Consider the following 26,436-nt stretch of genomic DNA (forward strand, 5'->3'; position numbering starts at 1 on the left):
ATTATTTGTCTCTGGGGTTGAGAGGATTGCTTAAGAATGATAAAAACACATTTCTCATTTAAAAGTTATCACTGCACGCGCTCACATTATGAATTATTCATATTATACTTGTGCGATCTGCCGCTTGTGCATTTTTAAATATTTGGAAAATGAAGCTATTGTCTGCAACAATAAAGAGAAAATGGTCCTGAAAATAACATTTAATTTAACTCATCTTTCTCCCTTTTCATTCTGTATTCTCCAAAATCGTGGATCTGGTCAACTTTAACAACAACAACAACAACAAAAGCTACTTTAAAACTTCAACTCTGCTCCATTTGTTTGTCTTTTGATGTTCAGCCCAGAAAACTGTCAGAAATACAGTTTGACATTTGTTTAAATGAAATTCAAAAAATGACAAAGCACATTTTTCCAAATTCATTTATTAAAGTGATATATCCATTTTCTCCCAACAGGGCAGCGCTGCTGCATCACACAGCTTAGAAAACAAAATGGACTTAAACATTTACAGCAACAATTTTATGCAACAAATTAAAATGGTCTTGATTTTTACATCTGGATTTGCATAAACGTTTGGTGAAGGTTCACTAGATGGATTATAAATATATTAGAGGAGATGAAGCCGCCACCAGGTTGAACTGAAACCACGTGAAATTTTCCCAAATGCTGCAAGATGATTATAAAGATCAAAGCCGTTGACATTTATAATTATGACCTCTTCAAAACGTGTGACGAATCAAAGATCTACGTACAAAGCAAAAACACACGTGAACTCATGTCGGGGGGGAATGTCTAGAAAATCAGTGCAGGAATATTCTGGAATGAATAATAATAATTTAAAAAAAGGTGCAAATTGTAGATTTAAAAAAAAAAAGGAAAGAGTTTAGGTCCACATGAGAACGAAAGCAGCTGTGGACATAAAAAAATAAAAATAAAATAAAAATAAAAAATGTGAAACTCCAAGAAGGTGGAAATAAAACTCACTGAATCTTATTATTCTTCATCGTTTTCAAAGATCAGGACTCGCTCTGTTCATCCTACCTCGTCCGTCAGCATCCGGAGATGTCTTTGGTTTTGTTACGCCGTTGAAAGCGAGTGTCGACGGGGTCGAAACCTTGTTGGGGGGCTCCGAACAGCGCCCAGCTGGGGGTCCTGGCCGTGTACTCCGAGGCCGAGAAGCTCCGCTGCCCTCCGCTCTCCTCGTGAGCCCGGACCAGCTCCTGAAAACGCTCGTAGTCGATCCACGTCCGCCACTCGCCGTCCACCTTGAACTGGGAGAAACAAACGGTAAACATCCCGTCCAACGTCCCTCGGCCTCGCTAAGCCTGCTTGTTTTCTTTAAACCGGGAGCCTGAAGTGTTGTTTCCCAGCATGCAACAGTGCTCTCCAGTTGATTGAATACCGTGTTTCTCTTGTTAGGTGACTGAGAAAAAAAAAGACAGAGCGAGCAAAGCAGCGAGCACGTGTTACATAAAACATGAATCTCTGAGCTGAAGTTCAAAGTGTTGATCTTTAAAATGACTCAGCTGTGTTTTTTTGAACTTTTTTTAATAAGCTATAACTGGACGCAAACTGCCACGTCGCCGGGGACGACCGTTGTGCTTTTAGCTCTCAGCATTTAGCTTTTAAAAAGGTCTTTCGGGTCCATGGCTGCTTTGGTCCGAGCCCCATGAGTGCTTTTTTAAAAGTCTCAAACTTCCACCAAATTGCACTTCCTACTGTGATTAAAAAAAGAAAAAGAAAAAGTTATTTGTCCAGTTAAAGAGTTTCCTTCTGGAGCCGACGCCTCGCTGAGGGAGCGTTGAGGCCGTCGACGCCGTCTCAACCTTTAGACAAACGCTGCCTCGCTAATGAAGCTGAAGAAATGGTCCAAAAAAATGACAAATGAAAGTGGCGTCTACTGAGAGCTACGGCTTCTGGTAATGAGAAAACATTAGATTTGTTCAGCTGGAATTTTTGTAAACAATTTCAGTCTCTGAGCTACAAAGCAGAGACGGGAAGAGAAGGAAGGAGCCGGTGGACTGAAGATCCCCCGGAGAGACGAGGACGGCGTCTCGTACGAAGACGTGTTATTGACCAGCGGATCTCATCTGCCTTTAAATTAAACTGAAAAAAAAAAAAAAAACATAATGACATTTTGTACCATCACAAGACCCGAAGGGCTCGATGAGCATTTTCTGATGCAGCTTTAAAGATATTTTTGTTCCTCAACGTAAACATGAATAAATCTGACATCGTGTTTTGGCCCAAACGGCATGACTTCATCTGGAGTTTGAAACATAACCAGCGTTCTGATGCCGTCCAGGAGAATCCGGGCGTTTTCTTTTGCCATAACTTCTTTTTGTGTTGCACCATCGTCACAGCAAATGGAAGGAGATGCATTGAAGTGGAAGAAAACAAAATTGGGAGACGGAAATGAGGGAAAGAAAGAGACGGAGACGGACGTCTGCATGCCTACAAAATGAGAGGATCCCAGAGATCGAACAGGAGCTGAGGATGATGATGATGACAAAACAGGACAAATGTCCTTTCCTTGGATGCATATTAAACTCTGCTGTGACACAAGTTAACATTACAACCTCTAAATTCTGGATTCTCTTCCTGCATGAAAATATTCAGGACACCGACGACAGCGCAGCACATTAAGCTCTCCGGGACCTAAAAATGCCTTCAGTTCCCCGTCTGTTGGATTATTGATGACGGCCCGGAGACAGCAGCGTGCCGCGCATACCCAGTGGTAAATATTTACATAAAAATCATTCATCCCGAAGGTTCCAGTTTTTTTGATTAAACTTTTGAATATTAATTATATTCTCAATTCCCCTTTCTTTCTCGACTGCGTCTTTGTCCTTTGCTCTACTTACAATTTGGTTTCTGCATCTAAAATTTTAATATATATATATATATATACAGTCCTTTCCAAAACGAGTTGAACAGTTGAGTCAAATGTTGAATGTTAAACTGAATGAAACGAAAGCTAGTTTACCTTTCGTTTCATTGTCTTGATCTGAATATTCAAAAGCTCGACCCGGTTGACTCTCGTGTGCTTCGGTACGTTGAAGGGCAGCGATGAAATCATTCCACTACATTAAAAGGTCATTTCAGGTTCTTGCAGTTGACACGTGAGCCATTGTGAATAACTCAAGACCTTTCTCTGACTCTTTGTCGTCATGTTAGCATCTGCTTTATATCTTTGCTTTTGTGGGATTGTACCTGGCGCCCGGTGAACCTTTCAACCCGTCGTCCTTAACAACCGAGCGTACGACTTGTCACTCAAACCTGAATTGCCGACAACCTCTTCTCTCAGGTGATTCGCAGCCAGTCTGAGTATCAACGAGGGAAATACGGTTAATTATACGTGCTTTTCTGTTCAAGTTTTATTCGAGTTTATGCAATTATCCCTCCCATGTTATAATTTACTATTTTATTCATCTAGATTTATACTTTCTTGTCACGATGTTACGTGTTGAAAACTGAAGCTCCTCTCTTGCTTTTGTCTAGAAAAGCTCAAATAGATGCTTTAAAAGGTTTTTAAAAAATCAGAGCTGCTATTAAACGAGCTCCACGGCGTCGAGCACCAACGCTGCAATCTGAGAGCAGGAAGAGGGAAGAGATGAAGAGCTGGTGTGAGTGTACTACGGACATAATGACAGTTGGAGGCGAGGAGGTGACAATGAATTCATGTTTTTAAAGCAGTTGCACGAATGGCAAAGACGCTTTTAATAGCAAGCAAAAAAAACCTCCACATGTTGAATGCTAAGCAGGTGTAATATTTACCATGTTCACTAAATAACAAAGGCAATCACAAAAATGACTGAGCAGCATTAATGCATGTCACAAATTTCATGGCAATTCTTCACAAACTATGGATGTAAATCTAATTGGAAAACTAAAAGCTTTCAGGACTCAAAGTCTGGCGACCACGAATGCTGCGACAACATTCAAGGACAATCCATCCGCTAGTTATTTAGATATTTCTACCTTTACAAATTTGCCACAAATATCCGTATTTAAATAAATGTAATTTTAATCATAAAGCTCTGAATCATGATTTACTATAAATTGACAGTTAGAAGAGAGAAACGCAGCAACTGCCAGAATTTTCCACATAATTGCATTTTCTCAGACAATTAGCCACAAGTAAAGTGAGTCAGTCCATTTTTTACCTGCAACATTTTGTACATCTTTTTTATAAAACCCTTGACACCAAATTAATGTTGTTGTTTTTTAAATCAAAATAAAAGTTGTTTTTTTTTAGCAGTTCTAATAAATATTTATATCCCCAGCAGATTTCTTGGGTTTGTCTTTGCCATATAACGTGTGCAACTTCAAAACTCCAGTTTGAACTCTTCAATTGGAGGATCTAATCCGTCCCTGTTGGCTCTACTCCGTCAAACACAGCCAAGACAGCGATTAATCATCTTTCATCAATAATCGATAAGACAGCTGCTTTGGCAGAACCCACCGTTGACTGATGCTTTCTTGGGCGGTGAACTTGTGCCAGACTAAAACCACTCGGATGGTTTCACACTTCAAAAATATGGGAAGCAGAAAACTAAATTATAAAACGAGTCAAAATCAAAATACCAATGTAAAAAAACTAGGAACCCGCAGTGAGCTTGAGAGTTGTCTGAAACGCTACTTTGACAGATGATGAATGCAAAATGTGACAAGATGTACGTGTTTGTGTTTAAAAAAAACAACAACCAATGAACAAAACAAATCAAAACAGAAGACGACAAATATCAGCATGTTCACATTATTCAACATGATGTGTGAAGGGATGCTATCGCAGCATCCACCGTCTGGGGCAACTGATGCAGGACAGTGTAGCCAGCAAGTTGGAGCTAATACTACTACTACTAATAATAATAATAATAATAATAATAATAATAATAATAATAATAATAATAATAATACTGCATGTGAGATAATCAGTTCACTTCAAATTATACACACAAACTATTTTGAAACTAAAACTATTTCCTGATTTAGTTGTGCGGCGCGATGATTGGTGCTCGTGAATAAGTGGAGGGTAAAGTCACAGCTTTCACATATACATATAGACATATGTATATATATATATTTTATATATATATCAGGTCAGATATTATGAATTTAACCCTCTATGACCAACTAAATACATTTCTTGCAAATCTATTTATTGTGTCGGAAGATATTTTGCTAAATTTGAGTCCCCGTTTTTACGTGTAAAACAAGAATAAACAGTTCATCTTCTGAACCCGTCACAATCTCTGGCAGGAATTACTACAAATTCATTACATCCCATTTGTAAGCTTATTAAAATGAGCAAAGGCTACAAGCAACCATTATTTTTCAACTACTGTTAAATGCTCCCTGCTGAAACAGTTGGTTCTACAAAATATGAGACAACGAAATAAAGAAAGAAAAAAAAAAGAAAGAAACTTTCCAAAGTGACAACTTCAAATTGCTTTACGTTCACGTGAGAAAAGCTTCCCGACACTCTGAAGCCGAGTTCCTACCTTCGTGTGTGCGATGAGCAAACAGTTGGAGTGCTCGTGCTCGCAGGCGATCTCGTACTGAGGCAACATGGCCGCCAGCTGCCGGACGAAGGAGACCACCTCCTGGTGCCACGGGACGTTGGCCATGGTCAGACTGCTGGCAGAGCTTTCCCCACAGTAGGTCACACCCTGCACGCACACACACACATCAACACCATCACAACCACAGCACAGGGAAGACGGAGCTGCACCATGTCCATACCCACCAGATGTTCTTTACCCACGGAGGACGGCCATCTGATCCTCGGTTCTTATTTCATGGAATAAAATGTGCTGGTTAGTCAGAGCGTCAAAGTCCTCGAAATCAGACAAGTGGCTTATTACAAAAAAGGTTCCTCATTTGAATTTTATACACTTGGGCTAAAAGAAATAAATAAATAAAAGTCTACCCACCATGAGAAAATTAATTTTTACTTCCTTCTTTCAGCTGCACAACTGTTCAATAGGATTTTATTCAGCGAGTTTTATGGTTCAACTGTTTTGACCCTTTGGTTTCTCAATCTAACTAATGTTACTAATTCTGATCATGTATGATAAAAAAAAAAAAAAAATTAAATAAAAAAGTGTTGATGCACAGCAACAACTGCTGGAAATCACTAGCAAACGTGTGGGCCGATATAATCTCCCTTCCTGCTGGAGAGAGAGAGATTGACATGAAATCAATCAAACCAGCAGGATGACCGCTGAGTGTCTTCTGATCAATAGTGGCTAAATCTGTGTTGTGGTTACAAGTGATGAGGAGGAAGGAAAACGCACTGAAAGAATCTTCAATACGAGACCTGCATCATCAACTACATTCATCTCCGGGTTGTTGTTTTTAACATAAACTCAAGGAGTATTTGGACTTAAGCTCCCTGAACAATCGTTTGGGTCGAGCTGTTCTGCAAATATATTTGAATGTTTCGCCGTCGAGGCGGTCAAACCCGGACTGACCTTTGTATTAATAACTCGTCTCACCGGCAGAGCTTTCGAACCACACACCGAAAACATTAACGAGGTCGTCGACGCGGCTGATTTGGAAAATGAATAAGTCGTATGGGTTTAATATTTCAGAATTTCTGTGAGCATCAATGTTGAATCAGCAAACAAAGCTGCAAGATGTTCCCGTATAGTATAGAAAGCACGCAATAAAAAATTAAAAAAAAAAAAATCAACACTAAGTAACATATCTGTGTTGGAGAAATTATGCCAAAAACCAAAGCATTGGTTGGTCAGATCACTTTACCAAAGAACCGAAGCAGCAATGTGTAAAATTCCTGTATTTCATGTAGTTCATTCATGTATAATGCTTTCTGCTTTTGGTAGCATGTACTTTTTATATAGGATTCACTCTTCAGGCTTCGCTGCACTGCATGATAGGAACGTGGTGTTGTGCTTGTCGACAGCAGCATTGCAGCTGCGCTCCAACTGTAGCACCAAAGTAATACACACGGGTGCAATGCTTTGTTTGGGATGCTTATTTATAGGAGGGTTTTCCCTTTAGTGCAAATATTAAGAATTTAAAATGAGTCAAAATTGGTTTCCTTCAGCATCTCTTACCAAGTTCAAATCTTTGTACACAGGAATGTAGCTCCCATGATGCATCTGCTCGGCCATTCGGCCAAACCTGAACCATCTCGACTGACTGACCTCCCTCCCAGTGCACAGCTGATTCTAATCTTAAATCATAAAACCAAGTCTGAACGCTCAAACAGCCTTTTGAGGGAAGGACTGGCCAAAATGTCCTCACAAAGATAGCCAAACAAATACACCGACACACACACAGACCCAGTGTGTCACCCGTGTGTCAGGATGCTGTGATGGCGCCAAGGCAGCAGCTGTGCTACTGTAACTCTCTGATCTGTTGGCCAGGAAGGCCGTGTGATCCTCACCCAGGTATCTCGGAGAGAAACGGGAGCATCCGCGCCTGTTTGTGAGCGTGTTAAATATCAGGTTCTTCTAGTAACGGTGAACTCTCCAAGAACAGCCACCAACAAAAACTCTGTAAATATAAAAACACCTGCACGAACCAACTGACCCGGCCGGCCATTTCTAAAATCTCACACAAGCTTCACACTTCAAACACCGCATCATATTCCTGTGATGACGCGCTACTCTCCAAAACGTCACGTCCAGAATCTGAAGGTCACGAGGTGAGCGGTTTCCTCTGAGCGTTGGCGAGAACCGAGGAAACCAAGTAAAGATAAAAGTATTACCTAAAGATATAAACCCCACGAGAAAAACACATTTGACAAATTGGCGGTAAACATTATGTTGAACGTCTAGTGGAAAATAAAGTGCTGTTAATATATGAAGGAAAAATAAATAGACTGGGGAAATGTTTTAAAACGAGTTACATAATGCTTCGTTATTTGTTGATTATTGTTTACCTCTCATTTACCTTCACGCAGCTTTTTACCGTCGTCTCTTAACGTTTCATAAGACGCCATTAAAAGTGCCACTCTTGATTTTGGAGCATTCACTTACACACTACATAATGGGCCGTATTCTTTAATAGGTCCACCTATTTCCAGAGATGCCTTTCACATCTCCAGTCTGAAGCAGCAGGGGGTCTCCGGCTCCTCGCTAACTTCACCACATGTGTCTTGCGGGGGTGGGGGTGGGAGGAGAGGGGGGTGGAGTGGAGGGGGGGGGGTGCTTGTGAATTCATTTCACAAAGAAAAACACAAACAGAAAGTAAAGTGTATCTTCATGGGCTCAGTTTGGAGAAATAGAGGGAGGGGTGTAGGGAGTGGGGGGGGGAGGGACGCTGGACAGAATTGATGAGAGACCTCGGGAGTTATCAGCCTCGCCCGGAGGCCCTTTGAATAGGGATCAACCATCTAGGACTCGATATAAATCACCAGGAAGAGGGAGGAAGAAAAAAAAAAAAGCACGAGATGGGAAGAGATCTTCTGAGATACGTGGAGGGAATAAACGTTCCGTCTCAACCGAGGAGGCGATGAGTTCGAGGGAGAGACGGAGCGACAGGACGAGAGACGCGAGTCTTTCGCCCTCAGTGGAAATCGTTAATGTTGATGGTGGAGGCGCCGCTCGCTGTGTGCAACATGCACCAAACTCATCGCTGTACATTCACATCTTTGCTCTCATCTCATCCCTTTCCTTCCCGGACCAGTGGCAGGTAAGTGATATTGATGTCGCACCGAGATGATAAATCAAACCTCGGATAACGATTGGACAGCAGATGGTAAATTACACGAGCAGAGTGCGTTGCGTCAAACCAGATGATGAAGTAATAATGAAATGGGCCAACAACAAAGCTCTTTCTTTCGGGGACGGTGGACAACGCCGTACGCCGACGCAATTCATCATCGTTACAGACTCACGCTTCGTCTCGATCGAACGCATTCACAACACAGATGGTTGAAAAATCAATAGACAGATCTGAATAAATGAGGCGGCTTCCAAATGATTATAATCAAAATTCTGATCGGGATTTTCAAATAGTTTCTAAAGTTTTACTAATTACTATCCAAGCACCACACTTGTATTTAAATTTGCATAAACACTCAAAATTACTGTGTTTATGAAAAACAATCTCTCTTTCTGTAATCTTGAACAAAACTGATGATACATGGAATAATCTAAATTTAAAAAGTGCGTCTTGTGTGCCGAGTGTATCGTTTAACGGGACGCACTAATTACTGGACTCGTGACGCCGAAGTCGATGGTTCGACCAAAACTCAGCAGCCAGACGGGTTTATGTGCTCGGAGAGGGACAGTATACATACTGCTCACGGTCAGGAAGATAAGAAGCACACCGAGGAGATAATTAAGGGGAAAAGAAGAGACGCAAGAGATCAGAAAGCAAGTGAGACTTCACCCTGACAGTGACCCTTTACTTTTGTGCCAGAGAGACGGCTTAATAATTGATCCTCAGGATGAAGGAGGATCTGACTGGGACTTACGCTGCTCTGAAGGTCAGAGAATTAAATACTTACAATTTAACTGTACAAAGACAACGAGATGAATAATAAATAACTTTAGACCTGAATATGGGACAAATGTGAGAATCAAATATAAAAATAAATTAGGACTCGTTACAACTAGATTGTGTGCATGTGTTTGTGAGGAAGTAGGACGCCATTACTTTTCTTCATTAAACGTGCATCTTCAAATGCAATCTATCATAAAAGAATAACGGTCTACAAAGTCTCTTAAAATAATGATGTGATAATGAAGATATTCACTTCACAAGGATGTTTTTTTTTTTTTTTTTTTACATTGGATAAAATAAAAAAAGAGAATTATGGGCCTTTCTCTGCACGACAATTGGAAGCAAAATAGAAAAATACGTGAGCGAAGCTTTAACATGTCGGCGTGTGAAGTCGCCGTGCGGTCACACGGCCACGGCGGATGAGCGGCTCTGATTACGCGTCCGGTCCGGTCCGGTCCTCCGGTCCTCCGGTGCTCCCAGCTGTCTCGTTACTACTGTTCTCTCGCTGACGTAATTAAATGGTGGATCAATATACAACGATGAGAAACCTTTAACAGGAAAAACAAAACAGTCTCAGTGGACAAGTTGGATTTAGAAGTGTGTGTGTGTGTGTGTGTGTGTGTGTGTGTGTGTGTGTGTGTGTGTGTGTGTGTGTGTGTGTGTGTGTGTGTGTGTGTGTGTGTGTGTGTGTGTGTGTGTGTGTGTGTGTGTCTCATTAACAGCTCATCATAAACTCAATCGCGGAGCGAAGATTTGCTTGAAGCAAGTTGCTGTTTACTTAAGAAGCAATAAAACACTCAGTGAAGAGGAGAGAAAGGTGAAGACAGACGAGTGTTTGTTCGTCGTCCCGGCGGGTCAAATGTACTTTTGCACAGATGGCAAAAAAAAAAAAAAAAAAAAAAAAAAATTGCTTTGGCATATACAGCAAATGGCGACATGGAGTGCAACAGAGCAACAACAGAAGAGGAAGGATGGAAGTAGAGAGACGAGGGGAAGGTGAGTGAACCACTACACAACTGTAGAGACAGGAGACAAACACAAGGTTCACTCTTTCATCACGTTATCTTTTATAGTATATTATAAAAGCTTATTATTATTATTATTATTATTATTATTATAAAAGAGTGATATGCTGAAAGAATGAGTGAAAACGCCGTATGTTGGCGTCAGCCTCGCTAATGTAACACGTACTGGTAAGATGCCCTTGAGCAAGACGCTTAACCCACACGTGCTTTGGTCTGCAGTTGGCGGACAGATAACAACTTGTGCCGGGCAGTTCCCAGGTGGGATTCAGTGTAACTGAGAAACACGTTTCATTCAGCTGAGCGAACCCAGTCCGGATAAATGAAGGTTAAAGGAAGCAACAGCTCGGAGCAGCGAGATCCCAGCGGAGACCGTCCAGTGGAGGAGCTCTGTTGTCAAGGAGCGCAGTAATGTGATGCGCTCTGGATTATGAATGATTATTATTATTGTTATTATTATTATAGAGCGTGGCACTGTTCATGAGGAACCGAGGATAAAATCTCTAACTTTGTGTTCAAAGGCAGCATTAAGTCAAAGAGGGACATCAAAAGTGAACTATATGCAATATTAAAGAAATACATCCTACAAGAGGGTTACAAAGAATAAAAAAAACAGATCATTGTGAACAGCCTGTCAGATCTATCGGAGAAAAGGAAGCTGCTTAATACGCAAAAGCTCATTTAGACCAGCAAGTCATAATTTGAAAACCATTTTGGACCACAAACAAATTCATATTTACAATAAAGCATGAGCTGTGACACAGAACGGATAGAAACGATGAAATCATAACGCAGCAGCCACATGAGACGCAGAGGCAAAAATAAAAGCGTATTAATAAATAATTCATTCCTTTCAGGTAAAAAGCCAAAGTGCTTAAATTAGATTTTTGTGTATTTCGGAGAGTTTATTTCATGCATTAATTTCACCTCATTTATTAATGAGGTCAAAACATAATATGATGTAGTAGAGGAAGTGTAACGGTGCAAAGGTCTGAACTAGTGCAGCAAACACAATTCACTGGATCCACTCCAACACACTACTACTACTACGACAAAGTTGATGAGCCGCTCACTGAACAGTGATCACAGATTCAGGCACATTCGTCGCCATGACAACAACAGCTCAGACTGCCACCAGGTGGCCTCCTCCCACACTATTAATACCAGCAATGACCAGCAGCAGGTCGGTGCGGTTCGCAGACCACCACTCCAGCGATCTAGCCCACTTATAAACGCTGACATATAGAGGCCCGTGACAACACTTTCACAACGTTTCAGATTCGTATCCAGTCGGGAGGCGTCTCGATTTCATTCAGCCACAGTCACAATTACGTAGAACATTAGTGGAGAGAAGAACAAGAGGACCTCCGGCCACACAGGCCTCATCTCAACATGATCAAGTCAGCAGGGGGTCAGATCTAATGAGAAACTGTCAAACTGATGAGAATTGGTGCCGTTTTTCAGGATGCGTTTCATATTCCAAAATATAACGTTTTAATGATTCTGATCAGCTTTTCTTTTTTTTTCTTCTTCTTCTTCTTCAGGCACCTTTCTATAGGCGTAAAAACGATTAAATAATATATTGCTTCAATAATAAAGCAAAAAATTAGCTGAGAAAAGAGGAGGATCGTGCAAATGTTGCCGAGTCGTACCTTGACCTCGATGAAGTCCGGCTGGCCCAAAGCGATGAGTTCAGAGTAGGACTGCATCTCCTCCACGTTCCAGGCCTTCACCAGCGTCAGTCTGTACACCGTCCTCTGTCTCTGGAAAGACAAAGAGGGGTGTGGGATCCATGGAAGGTGTCCAAACGTAAAGGTTATATACATACACATGATATTTCTGTAGTGTGTGTGTATTTAATGGACTAAACGAGTACCGATTCATCTTTGTAACAAGATCTTTTCACGCCGTGTCTTGTCGACGGCTTTAAACCGATGTGATGAAGAGGAAGAAAGACGATCAGACAGAAACAGGATTGGACGCACACGTGACACGACGAATGGTTAATACCGAGAAACCAGCAAACGGCGGCGGGAGGAGAGAGCGTGCACTCGTTCCCACGTTTCCTCGCCGTCCTCCTCTCGCACCGGACGGTTATCTGTAACACTGGGTCCTTTCAGCCCAGTAGGGGAAGGGATAATTGGAGGGTGGAAGCAGGGAGGTGAGGTATTTCATAAAATAAACATGTACGCTTGTATCGTGTGTCGTGTTGACAGAAAACGTTTGATCCAAACACTTTATTGACTCGAGGGTTTGTTTTCAAAAATGTCAGCTTAAAAGACACAACATTCAAAGCGTGTATAAAATATGAGCAACATCAAGGGCTCTCCTTTTAATTTAATCTGAATACACCGACGGGCCAAAACCGTGCCTCACATTTTGTCAAACTGCCACAACGAGGCCAATAATTCAGATTATCACTCTTCAAAAACATTAAATAAAAGAATTCATATATATAATATTTCACGCCAGAAACCGAATCCAGAGACAAAATCGTAAAAGGCTGAGGTTTGCTGACATTTTCACAATATGGAGTTTGGAGATTTGGTGTCATCCTCAGGATGTCTGACGCGTGTTGTGTTCATGAGAACGCCGAGTCAGGAAACCCCGATATCGTGAAGACATTTTTGACAACTTTAAAAGTAATTCTCTTGATCGATGGATCCTCCGACTGTCAGACTGTGAAGCTTTATTCAAAATAACGAGATGCAGTTAATGTGCCGGCGGACAAAAGTGTAATTCTGAAGTCCAGCAGGACTTTGCTGTCACCAACGGTTACCATTTATTGTCAGGCTATTGATTCTTTTAAGATGCCCCTGTTATTTGTGCCGACCTCAGCAGGTGGCCATTGATATATTTCTGCTGAGGTTTAGTGAAAACGGTGATCTAAACGCAATTACAGCGCGATGATCCATCACTGGTGAATTGCCTCAAACCAGGCAGTCCCCCGGAGTAGTAATGAGTTTGTCCATTGCTTGCTAAAGCATTGAACAAGGGGAAACGAGCTCATTACAGAAAGGTGCAACGGAGGCTCCCTCAGAGATTTTATAGCTCACATCTTTCTCAAGGTCGTTTGGTTGTTCACCGAAGTCCCATTTTTGTTTCTTCTCCCCCTCTCTACAAAACGCGCTAACGGAGAGAATCGATTTACACAAGTGGCCTCGTGGCTCGATGCAGGACGTGATAATGGACTATCCCTCTTCTCACAAATGATTAAATGACGTGGAAGACTATTGGATGCACTTTTTCTTTTCTTTTTTAAACCGCTGCAACACAGTTCACACTTGTTAAAAGGTTTAAATGGCTTCTTGTCATTTTTGGCATCTTACTGTCATCACATGGGAATTGGTAAATACAGACATCTCAGTCTGTGTTCGAGAGCTCAATTGAAGCTCCAGTTTTCATCAGCTGCTCTGAATCATTCCAACTAAAAACAAGGGAATCTGCACAGGAGGTCAAAATCAAAAGTCAATAAGTCTGAGAGAAGATAAAAACTAATCTTTTAAAAATGTCTTTACTATTCAGGGCATTTTTAGGAGCAATGTGACAGAACATAATAAAAGTGTCCACTACTATGGAGGCTTATTAAAACATCAGAAATCCCACAAAACTAAACACACGGTGAAAAAAGAAACAATAATATTCAGGTGACTCTTTAAACTTTAAATCTCAACGGTGGATTTTTTTTAAATTTGTTTTTAATCTGGTTAGCTCCATAAATAAATGATGGGGATTCTTATCAGCAACCCTCACACAAGCCAGTGCCAGCAGAAGAAGCCTGAGCCTTCATCTGTAAAGGATGAGCAACAACATTTTTCATTTAGGTTGAAATGACAGATTGTATTGTAAATGTGAACTTTATGTTGAGTAACATAATCTTCATGCACATGCTCTCGCAGGCTTTACATCTCGTCAAGATAAACAATGTGCAAAACGTGTATTCATTCCTCTCAGCTGGGAGTAAAGCAAATGATGCATTCGAGAGAAAATGATAAGACTATTGACATTTCTGCGGCGCCTTTAATTGGCAGAAGCACCCAGGATGCCGCGGGGCTCCCAGGATGCCGCGGGGCTCCTCGGCTGATTAAACAGGTGCGCCGTCACAAGTGTCCCCGCTCTCATTACATTTTTTTGGTTTAGCCGAGATGCTCATCAACTCGCGGCAATTATGCAATCACACATACAGTACGTAGCCAACTAATATCTAGAAATATATATAGAACTTCACATAAGTACAATAAAAAAAAAAAAAAAATCCTTTGAAAACGGGTACGAACAGCGAGATGATAGTAACAGGAAAAATACCCAGCTGTAAGATTATTAATCAAGAGTGATTTCCAAGGGAAAAATTGTTCTACAGCTAATTACAGAATCCAAAGCAGAAACATGTTGCAGAAAATTACCCAATTAATTTACAACTTTCAAATTAGTCAGGCTGGGCAAGAAAATAGACTTAATCAAAGCTGATGTAATAAGTTATTTTGATCAGGGGGGCAATATGTGCTCATATTTACAGGTTGAGGTTACTTAAATTGTACAGACTGTAACAGTGACATAACCTCAATTCATGAAAGCTGTTATTTTAACGAACCGTCTACGACATAATTATCATTTAAAATCTCAGCTTTTCACTTCTTGTGAATATCAATCCCCGTTTTCTCTTTATTTTATAGTTGTATTCTTTGTTTTTATTTATTTTTTTGTCCAGGTAGATTTGACTCAGCAGATTCTTTTTAAGCATCATCTTCCATCGGAGTAAGACAGTTGAACCACTCACCTGTCTGGGTGGAAAGCAAAGTAAGTGACAGCTCAGCTTACCTTCTCTCCCAGGGCCTTCAGGCTGTCCAGGAAGCGAGGCCAGAAGTCTTTGAAAAGCGGCCGGTCGATCTTCTTCAGACTGTCTTTGGTGCTGGCGTCCACACTAACGTACAACTGAGTAACTGGCACCAACGTCCTGGAGTAGAGAGGAAATATGGAGGAGAAAGGAAGACGGGAATGATCTAGTTTGAGAAACTGTCAGACGACAAAAGCAGTAAAAAAAACCAAAATCTGGAAAGTGTTTGGGAAACAATATTTGTGGATATTAACAAAAGAAAAAAACATCTTTATTCTTCTGAAGTTACATGAATGTTTCTGTCAACTCTATGAAGCAGGCAGTTGTATTAAGTATGCTTCTTATCACTATGGAAAAAGGAAAGACATGAACTTAATTGTCTGTAGCTGTGCAGAAGGATGCACCAGAGAGGTGAACAGAACCAGAACGATGGGAAACATTCACACGGCTGAGCTCCACATTATCACGTCGTCAAATGAGAGACTCAAATATTTGCTGTGAAAGAGCAGCAATTAAGTAAAGACACAACACGTACAAGTCTGGAAATTCAGTTTCTAATTCTGGTGGAGGTCTGTACAAAAAAAAAAAAAAAGAAAGAAAAAAGGAACCTCTCCCCTTTATCAAAGCAGCTGTGAAATAGAAAGCGGATAAAGTGCAGCAGCTCATCTCCAACCAGGTCGCTCAGGCAGACGGTAACGACAGCTGATGGCCGGCGTCCTCGCGTTCAACCTGCTCGATGAGGATGTGATAAGTGCAGCTGTGACAGGACGGTTAGCTGACATTTCACGCGTGTCAGTACGAGTTTTGACAACTTGCAGGTGGATCTGAAGTGAGAGCTCTCAAAAGGCATAACAGGAGCCATCTGAACATCTGGAAACGTAATGATTACCTCCAATACATCAAGTGAAGTACAGTTTCTCAGTCGAGACCGGGAGGAAACTGCCAACAGGAGACTGTGACTTTATATTTATGCGAAGCGTTAAACCACAATTGTCCCTTAAGAGTTGTATTTATAGCTTTTTGTATCATCACTCGGAGGTTGTCGGGCTGCGAACAGCAACATTAAAAGTCTGTGATCATTTCTACGTAGAAGTAAACAACTGGTTTTTACAACACATCGGCCAAATCGATGCGGAAAAAAACCCGCCGTGAGGGTCATCTGACTCGATATCTGCCAGAAGTCTGACACACGGTTCCATTAGAAGAACAGAGAACAGCAAACATACAACAAGCTATTATCCAACACGCAACTGAAAAACTCATCCTGGAATAAAGCATAAAGGCAAAAAAAGAAAGTATCATCTATGTAAGCTCCCGCTATAAATAATATAACAGATGTCGACTTCAGTCTAATGCTTTCAGCGGCCCTGAAAACACTTTCAGCACTTCGTCTTAAGACTTCACATCACAGATTGTACATCTGATGGACAAAACAACCACAAACCTCTTCTGAACCTAGAAGGGATGTCGAGATATACAGCGACGGAGTCCTGTGTTGACAGAGTGCTGAGTAGACGCTGACACTGAGGTCACTTCAGCGTTTTTACTTCTTCAGACACAAAACCTTTAACCTTGATTCTCAAAAACCCTCCTCGACCTTCAGTACAAAGCAGAACTGTGTGTGTGTGTGTGTGTGTGTGTGTGTGTGTGTGTGTGTGTGTGTGTGTGTGTGTGTGTGTGTGTGTGTGTGTGTGTGTGTGTGTGTGTGTGTGTGTGTGTGTGTGTGTGTGGATTGTACATATCACATGAAGCTGGATTGTCTTGTATGAATTTTTCATGCAGTTACTAGGAGTGCATAAGATACGCCCAAGAACTGTGTACACGGTGAACCCTCCATCAACCAAACATGAACACAGCGAGCGGAGACCTCGACTCTCGCAGCTCGGTTCAGAATACAGTTATAACACCCACACAAACAAGATGTAAATGTCCACTAGTTCCCGTACCTGATTTCCTGGGGGAACTGTGCATTGGTGACCAGGAAACTGGAGATGCGCTGGCTGTGCAGGAGGCGGATGAAGGTGTTGATTTCAGGGTACATGATTGGCTCGCCCACCAAGGAGAGGGCGCAGTGTTGGACTGCCAAGCCTTCCTCGTATCGCTCGGGCTTTACTCCGGGGACACCTGGAGGGGAGACGGGTCAGGGAATTAGATGATTGCTTGGAAGTCAGACTTAATTAATGCTTCCCTAAAAATAAAACGAGAGGCCCTGCATGTGGAAACATAAAGAAGAGCACTGCCAATTCAAAGTAAAAAAAAAAAAAAAAAACAACAACAAAAACCATGGGAAATAACAGCTTGAGGTCAAACTTAGTAATCACATACAACCAAAGAGGAGCAAGAGGGACGTCTAGTGAAATGAGAATATAAGAATAAGACCAGAACTCATTCGATCTCTCAGCTCTGCGCTGGGTGGTCGTGGGTTCGACTCCAGGGTGCTGAACAGCAGAAGCTCAACAGGATCAACTCATAAAACACTCAATAAAAAAACAAAAACAGATTCATTCATAAAAATAGTTGACAACCAAGACCAGACTCCTCTGAAAAACGACTTTTAGAGTGAGGAATCATGTCTCTGTTTCCATCAGCTGTTGTTACGCCAAAGAAAATAGGTTTGTTCAAATTGAGGCGAGTTCATATGTGGATGAAGACATAAATTAGATGCACGCGGGAACTAAATTTGAGAAATGAACAAAACCATCCGGGACCATGACACCAATGAAAATGAACAGGAGGATTGATGTGTGTATTTGTTTGGAAAACAGAATTTGTGATTTGATCAAGTCTCCTTTCAGGATTCAGAGGGGTGCAGGTGCTTTCTGCTGACGGCATGAAGTATTAAAAGTTGTATGACATTGAAAGATTTTACAATAAAGGGGAAGAAACATTAAATCCTTCAGGGAAATTTTCAAACAATATCATGGGGGGGTTTAATGCCACATGGCTGTACTCGGAGCAGATGCTATTTCATTTTATAGTAAATGCAGTGAACCCTCAGTAAAATAAAATGTTGGACCTTTGCCTTCGTATACTTAAAAAAAAAAAAAAAACTATGAATTATTGATGAGTTTGCATTTTCTATAGTTGAACCACATAATGTGATTGTTGCCGAGGTCAAAATTAAATCTCGCAGCAGCTGCAAGGACGTCAAAAGGCCGTCCGTCCCTCAGGAGGAATCCCACTTAAATGGAGCTCGTAAAGGGTGGAGGTGGATGGTGCACGTGACCGGCAAGGAGAGTGTCTAAACACACATTCAATTTATACAGTAACGTGGCAAAAGCTTTCAGTGCTACAAGAAAAGTGGGGGTCTTTTCTTTTAATGCCATTTTTATTCATCAATTGACTTCATACAGTCGTAGAGCAGAAAACAGATCAAACCCAAACATGTTTTCTTGACAGATCCTTCACTCCTACAGCTGATATCGGCCCTCTTAGCTGCTTCTGGTTCCTCTGGTTCTGGCTCGCCCTGCTGCAGGACCTCGTGCTCTTCTTCTTAATAGCTTTTAATGTTTCGGGTCATTGTCGTGGCACTGCACATTATCTTATGACTTCAGTAATGTGACATTTTATTACATTCTCAGACGATTCCCTCCCTCGAGATGGTTTGAGAAGTCTCTATTTCTAAAGTGGAACGCTATAAAATCAAGTCGGCCGGGAAAGAATCTGATCTTTATGGAAAACTGTTTTAATGATGGTTACCCTGTTGAGTTCGGGGCCACGGACTTGATTCGAGGCAAAACTATTATCGAAGACCTTCAATGACCTTCTGGACTCGACCTGCAATATTTCTGGTCCGACGCCAAAACTTCACCCAAAATATTTCATGTGTGATGTGTGATAAACCTTTCCAGGTGATACTGGTCGGTGTCTAGCACGTACCATTGGGCTTCGGATGAAAGGGTGACGTGTCCAAGTTCAGTGTGCACGACTGGGACGCGTCATTCGAGTAATTGAAAGTGCTGTGATGTTGGCGCCAAGAGAATCACACAACAAAATATTGAATTAATGCGTTCGCTGAGCTGCCAAAGGTAGAACAACGCCGAGCTCCTTTCTGATATGCGACTGTGCTGCACGGTGACACCGAGGAGGCTCTCACTCATGACAATTTTACCACACCGCCTCGAGCACAGACTCATACGGGACGGATCCAAGTGGCAAGAAACAGTTGGACCCGAGAAAGAAACAGGTTGTTCAAAAGAGTAAATCTAGTTTGAAATGCTCCTTCGCCGCGACATTCAACAACAAAACATCCGGTTGAAACAATAGCTGTTTTATATGAAGGATTTCTAGGTGTCGTTAATCACATTAACAGGTTCAGATTATCGAGAGTTGGACAAGCAAAGAATTAACAGACAGCTTGCAGGGTAATAAGGAAAAAAAAAATCACTTTTAAATGGTGACTAATAACTTAAATAATAAACGGTTGCGCTGCATTTCAAACTGCTGTTGATGAGACATTTTTACAAAAGAGCATCATGCAGTCAGAGCAGGCACCAGCCTTTCTGAAGGTTCTGCATGGATAGTCCATTGTGCTAGAGTAAAATGTATCACTGTCGGTTGTAAATGGCCTTGAAGGCTGCATAATGTGCTTTTATAGAGCAGCAGGAAAGAAGATTATAGGTGATGACGACAGCCTTAGAATTGCAAAGTTCTGCTTTGCAACAACAGTTGGAAATGTGCTTTTTTGCAGTTTTTTCGCATACAAAAAAAAGTATAATACTATTTGTGAAGAAAAAAAGAATTAACTCAGTGAACTAAAAAAACAACGTATGTCAACATAAGCATGTGTGTGCTACAGTTCAATTACAGTCACCTCAGGAAAGTACATTTTTGATGATGACGTGCATTATAATACCTCCTGGATGACTGCTCTGAGAATGATATTAGCTATGAAGCAGCCCTTTGAAGAAGATATGTCTTCAGAAGCTTCTAGCATTTGGCCTTTATATAATTTCCCAGAGTACAATTGCTTCACTGTTTTATAATGAGATCAGCAGCAGCAGCTTTGAGGTTAGAGAGGCGGCTTTTTGACTCTCGGGGCGCAGGATCAAGGCCAGCCTTCAGACCACTTGGCTGAAGCTACAGCCATGTGTGTTGGCCAAGCAATCCTTGATGTCAATGTACTGTAGATTTTGTAGATTTATAGATAGTTTTATGTGATATAAGGGTGTGCATTGCAGGTGACATTTTATTATTATTATTTTTTTTAAAGAAGACCACGGTGCTGACACTCAAATAGAAGATGGTCAAAATTGAGAAAAAACGAAAAAAAACAGGCTTGAGGAATCTATTAATGTTGTGTGTGTGTCTTTGATGGTAATGGTAATAAAATATTAACAACCCTTTGTGCTGTTCACAAGAAAACAACAACTGAAAATTGAATAGATAAAAAAAAAATGCAGACTATCAATTATTCATAAGTTTTATCTGATAAAAAATACTCAACATTTATATGTTACAGCTCAACTATGATGATTTGCTGCTTTTCTGTTTTGTATCATTGAGATTTCCGTGTCTTTGGCTTTTGAACCATTTGGTAAGACAGCGCAGGAAACTTCATCACCCCAGAGATTAGAAAAGTGCACTCGGCCTTTTCATTATGTTTTGACAAGTAATTGAAACGTATATGGATAAATTAATCTAGAATACTTAACAGTAAGTTAACTTAAATAAGTATGAATTCTAACCTGTTGAAGATCTCACTAAACAGTTGAGAAGTGATTAATGAGGTGGTGTAGAAAGGGTGTGACCAAACAGCAGAACATCAGTGTTTGAGTCTTGCCTCATTAAACACGGGATAACAGGAGGTCGTGAGCAATAAACTCAATATGGAAAAGAGGTGCAAGACAAAAAAAGAGTGTGAAATCCATCAGGTGTACACAGACGTGGGACGACAGCTGGTGTTTGCATGTGGGACCTTGTGGGACACCAACCTCTGAACTGTCGGATCATGTTCTGGTGCTTTTCCAAAGCCTCCTGTAGGATTTTCTCTGCAGTGTCCATCTTCCAGCGCCACTCTGTGCCCACGGGGTTGGTGTGATGTCTGGAGGTGGGGGTGGGGGGGATACAGACACCAACAGATAAGGACGAACTACAGACACACTGATTGTAACTACTCCTACAACATTTGTTCCCTGCTTGCCGGAGCAGTGAGGAGCGACCACGGCTCGAGGCCAAAGCAAAGCGTCTTGAAGTGCAACCGCACCGACGGCGTTCGCTTCGGTCCGAGGCAGCGTCGGTTTGTTTCTACAGTATAAAAAGGGAAAACCCAAACACATGGATGGTTCTGGCTCCCAATGGAAAAAGAGACCATAAACTACAAATCTGGGCTTCAAAACCAGCTCCAATACAAACTAATGAGACATTGCACCATCTTTAAATAAAGCAAGCGACAGACTGAATGGATCAAAGGCATTTCTCTGATTTAAACACACTAAGGCCATTAGACTGGACTCATTTACAAGATTTAAAAGGGTTTAAAATCATATTGTACTTGAATCAGAGGAGCAATCTTGCCAAACATTAAGATCCAAGATATTTATTCACAAAATGAAAGTGACTCATGTGGGTGTGTGTATTCTCACCCTATAAAAACATATTAAGTGAAGGAATGCATCCTCCTGTAAAAAGAGGTGTTAATAACACCTCCTAACTGCCCGAGTGTGATGTCTATGTGCGATAGCAAAAAAATCCTGAGGCATCACAAATTTCAGACAGTCTGTCGCATGCATATGCCCACACCGGCATCACGGTGCCCACGACAATCTAACGCCACCTGTTGCCACGGAGAGGTGGATGCTGGCGACGGCAGAAACGACGCGCCGGTGCCCTGAAGTTGCTTATTTCCTGTCACCCCACATAGCTTCCTTAAGAGCGACGGGCATATCTGTGGCGACAGGGAAGCAGCTCACCACAGCACGTCCTGACAGCGACCTTTCAGCGCTCAACAGAGGCGCCTTTTCAAATGGAACTTGAAGGAATAAAAGGCCCGATATCTCGCCGGTGACACCATGAATCAGTGTCCACGTTCAGGCCTTGGGAGTTATTCTGGTCGTGAGCTTTCCTCCCTCTCTTGACAGGCAGCGGTCTTGAGTAATGCACCGAGCGAGTTCGGTTTAGACAAGAAGGGAAAAAAAGAGGCAGGCAATCTTTCCTAATCTTGAAAAGCACAACCTTCGGTAATGTGGCGCGAGTACATCTCACTTTATCAGCGTTTTAAATCAGTATATAGCAAAATGAATACTAAAGAACAACAACTAAATGTTGGGAGTAAAGTCTGGTCTCGTCCAAACTTAAGAACAGAGTGGAAGAAGTAAACACTTTAAGTGATGGGGAGCAACTAGTAACTCTGGTCCAGACACACTTCACTGTTACAACGTCAGGTTATCTTTCCAAATCAATTCTTAAGACTAATCGTTTTGTAATCTATAGTTTATGTGCAAAGATTCCTGGTATTTCAGACAGGAAATCGTGTATACTATGTAAATGTTCCTAAAATCGTGTTAAAAAAAAAAAAAAAAAGGCAATTTATTACCTTGCAGACCGTATTGAGATATATGAAATTTCAACCGCTGTGTTATGATACGTCACATTCTTGCTAACACGCAGGTCACGACAACTTCTCAGGACTCTCGCAAATGATGTGAAAACAAGTGATAACGAACCTCCAGCAGAAGACGCACTTGTTAGCGCAGGCGAGGCTGGGCGTCGTCTCCATGCAGCGGTGCGACTCAATGCCGTAGAAAGTGTGCTTGTAACAACCTCCTCGTCCTCGCAACATGGACTAACCGACAGAAACAACACTTTTAACGGGATTCACGCATTCAGTCTGACAACAATCGTAATGTGAAGTGAAAACTTTAGAAAGGAATGTGTGAAAGTAGTAAATTCTATTACCTTGGTCCATCGACAGAGCTTCACTCCCGAGTGACTTCCTATTAGTTTATATCCTGAACAGAAACATAAAGACAAACACCAGGATGTGATAATGGGATTGCTTCAACCAGGAGAGCTTTGTGACTTTTAAAAATCATTTCAAGTGGCAGCGCAGCAGCCTGAAGTCCAACTCGGGTGTCAGCTTCATGTTGTGGAAGCTCGTACGTGTTTTAGCTGCCATCAAACTTCTGGGCAGGAATACAAATTGTACATAAAACTTATTGGCTTCAATATGATTCAAAATTGTGAAATCAATTTATACTTGGAAGTGTGATACTCTCTTCAAATCTCAGCTGCTCGAGGGAAATCAAACGAGCGGGAGGAAGATGTGTTTAATCAACTAATTTGTTTGGTGAAGTTTGCTGCTCTTATTTTAAGTATCTTGCAGGTGCTGGTTTTGCAAGAAGTAATTAAAAAAAAAAAAAAGACAACGGATCCTCTTTCAGTGTTTCAGTAGCATGTAATAACATCCACCACTTTTTATTGTTTCACTTTCTCAGCTTATTACTTCAATCTCTGAAACCATCTCAAATAGCGTTTTGATTTTCTACAATTTTGCTACGAGGCGCCGCTGATGATAAAAATCCTCAAGCAACTGTTAGTGGGATAATGAATTAGGTTGTTGGCTTCTCTCGTGACCCTGTGCTGGTCTCCTACAACTCCAACGGCACAACGGAAAATTACAACAGATGTGCGAGTTTATACATTTAAAAACAAATGTAGTTTTTGCTACCGTTTCCGGTAACGGAGGTACGTGGAGTCACAACCAAACGCAGCGAAGCCGCCTTTAACGACTACGCTGCACCAAACCACTTTCCTAATGACCGCGAGTAAGCGCCGCCTTAAGCGCTTTCAAATCTTAATTAACGCCACCGTCATCCCGGGCTTTTGATCGATGGTGTTCTCTCCTGCTTTTCCCTTTTACGGGAAATAGGTACATCAGAAACTTCCAGTCTTCAGAGACACCTTAACGGCAATATATATTCTACAATGTGAAGCACGTTGCTGAAACTTTCTTGGACACGGCACAAGAGGTACACTGGTGTGTGTGTGTGTGTGTGTGTGTGTGTGTGTGTGTGTGTGTGTGTGTGTGTGTGTGTGTGTGTGTGTGTGTGTGTGTGTGTGTGTGTGTGTGTTTTGCATCCGTGCCATGCCAGGAAAAGGCTGTACAGGAAACGCAGCCTTTCAACACTGAATCCCATTAAAACAAAGCCAGAACTTTTATCCTTCGCTCTTTAATTCCAAGTCAAACGAGCTGCCCCCCCACCCCCCCACCTCCCCTCACCCCCCAGGACGGACCGGTGCCAACAAGCACCACGAAATAGGTCAACATTTGGTCAAATGAAGTGAAGTCTTGCAAACAGAGTTCTATTTATAGAGCGTTGTGTAAGCTGACTGTGTGTGTGGTGGGGAGAGGAGAGGAGAGGGGTGGGGTGGGGGTGAAGATGGCTATACTACTTCCATTAAAATATAAGATGTCCTTGTCAGTAAACTGAACTGGATCATAATACTGACTTTATTAAATGGAGGAAATACCTCGTTTAAAAAAAAAAAAGAAATCTAATTTGACTTCTCGGCTGCCGGTTTGTGGATGTTTTAGATTTACTGCTGACACTTAAAAAAAAAAATGGCATAACTCATAGTTTCTGCTTTAAAGTGAATTACAGCGTTGCTGCCCTTGTGGAAACAGTAAGGTTAAACATCTCCTGACAAGCAGCGGGTGTCTTCGCTGTCATGTTGTTTTTCTTTCTTTTTTTTATGCAAATCAACAGAAGCTCGATAATGTGAACACATTATTCACCGTCACCAGTGACACACAGCAGATGTTCTTTAGTGATCAGGTGTCAGTCAGTGATCAGTCAGGTGTCAGTGCTCAATCAGGTGTCAGTCAGTGCTCAATCAGGTGTCAGTCAGTGATCAGGTGTCAGTCACTAAGCTGATTTCTCCTTCAACTTTATTTTTTTTTATCGTCTCCTCTTCAACCTTTTCTCACCTTGCTTCGTCAGCGCTTCTCTTAAAGTGGGTGTGATCATCTCTCTTCTTTCACCTCCATCTTCAACCTTTTTCACTCCGTTCAGTTTGGATAGCTTCACCATCTGTCCGTCTCCTCGACCCTCCTCTTTCCTCTGAGGGAAGAAACAAATCATTGTTTACGACCACGAGAGTACACGAGAGAAATCAGGTTGTGTTGCGACGGGCGTCTAAAATCAGCGACTACGTTATCGATTCAAACATGATGTTAAGGAACAACAAGAATTTAGCTACTTTTGTTGAAAATAAAACATATTAAAAGTGTTTCAGTCAAAAATAAATAATACTGATTTAATTAAACCAACTAGATGCCAATAATATACTTGATTAAGTTACACATGGAGATAAACACAAACAAGACCAGAATAGACCAACAAAGGAGCAATAGTATTATTTTTTTTTATCTCAAAGGTTGTTTTTTTTGTGTGTCATTCATATAATAATAATAATAATAATAATAATAATAATAATAATAATAATAATAATAATCTGTATTTGTATAGCACCTTTCATACAAGAATTGCATCTCCAAGTGCTGCATGTTGTTTGGACCTCCACTGGTCCCTTTGACTGACATTTTTGACATTTCGGACGGTGGAAATTGCGAGCAGGAGGAGCTTCGATATCTTTTTATAGCCGTCTCCTTCTCTGTGGCTGTCGATCGACTTCATTTCCAGATGCACGGTTGCTCAGAGGAGCCCGTGGGGCTTAAAGCATTACTACAATGTTAGAGGATACTCGGCATCAGCTGACACTTCCTAAGGACAATTCTTGACCTACTTTAAAAAGTTCTAATGAGCCAATTAAGGCTTAATGAGTTAAAGTTCGGAAGATTTACTGACAGAAGAGCGACCGAATTTAGCACGTACCACTATGACATGAAAGTTAACGTCCATTAACATTTGAAGAAAGGCATTTTTATTTTATTTCTCTCTCGTGACGAACAGAATGTGAATGAAATGAATCAAATGTACAACATCCTGTCCAGACGGCAGACGATGCTCTTGATTTAAGGCCCGTGAGAGTCCCTCTAAAATACAACAATAGTCTCCAGCACAACACGATAAATGTTGGACTTTTACAGCCCTCCTCTTTTGTTGCTAAAGCTGCCGCATCTCATTTGTTTGAAAGATT

The 26,436-nt window shown here is 41.4% G+C and overlaps 1 protein-coding gene across 2 annotated transcripts in view; it reads right to left on the minus strand.

Moving 5' to 3' along the window:
• Positions 1 to 406: 406 nt before the first annotated feature.
• The window catches only part of tyw1 (tRNA-yW synthesizing protein 1 homolog (S. cerevisiae)), a 34,700-nt gene continuing 8,670 nt past the window's right edge, over positions 407 to 26,436 (minus strand). For both annotated transcript variants that reach the window (XM_069710429.1, XM_069710430.1), the window contains 9 exons: positions 25,265 to 25,397; positions 23,233 to 23,285; positions 23,001 to 23,119; positions 21,270 to 21,379; positions 17,283 to 17,460; positions 15,321 to 15,456; positions 12,155 to 12,265; positions 5,505 to 5,672; positions 407 to 1,271 (listed from right to left, as the gene is read on the minus strand). In XM_069710429.1, coding sequence (XP_069566530.1) covers positions 1,050 to 1,271; positions 5,505 to 5,672; positions 12,155 to 12,265; positions 15,321 to 15,456; positions 17,283 to 17,460; positions 21,270 to 21,379; positions 23,001 to 23,119; positions 23,233 to 23,285; positions 25,265 to 25,397 — 1,230 coding nt within the window. In that variant the 3' untranslated portion in view covers positions 407 to 1,049. The remainder of the gene's footprint in view (positions 1,272 to 5,504; positions 5,673 to 12,154; positions 12,266 to 15,320; positions 15,457 to 17,282; positions 17,461 to 21,269; positions 21,380 to 23,000; positions 23,120 to 23,232; positions 23,286 to 25,264; positions 25,398 to 26,436) is intronic.

The sequence above is a fragment of the Brachyistius frenatus genome, unplaced genomic scaffold (genome assembly GCF_029030835.1).
Source record: "Brachyistius frenatus isolate BFR_SWC_R1_liver_20210118 unplaced genomic scaffold, ASM2903083v1 Contig_92, whole genome shotgun sequence".
Taxonomy (NCBI): Eukaryota; Metazoa; Chordata; class Actinopteri; family Embiotocidae; genus Brachyistius; species Brachyistius frenatus.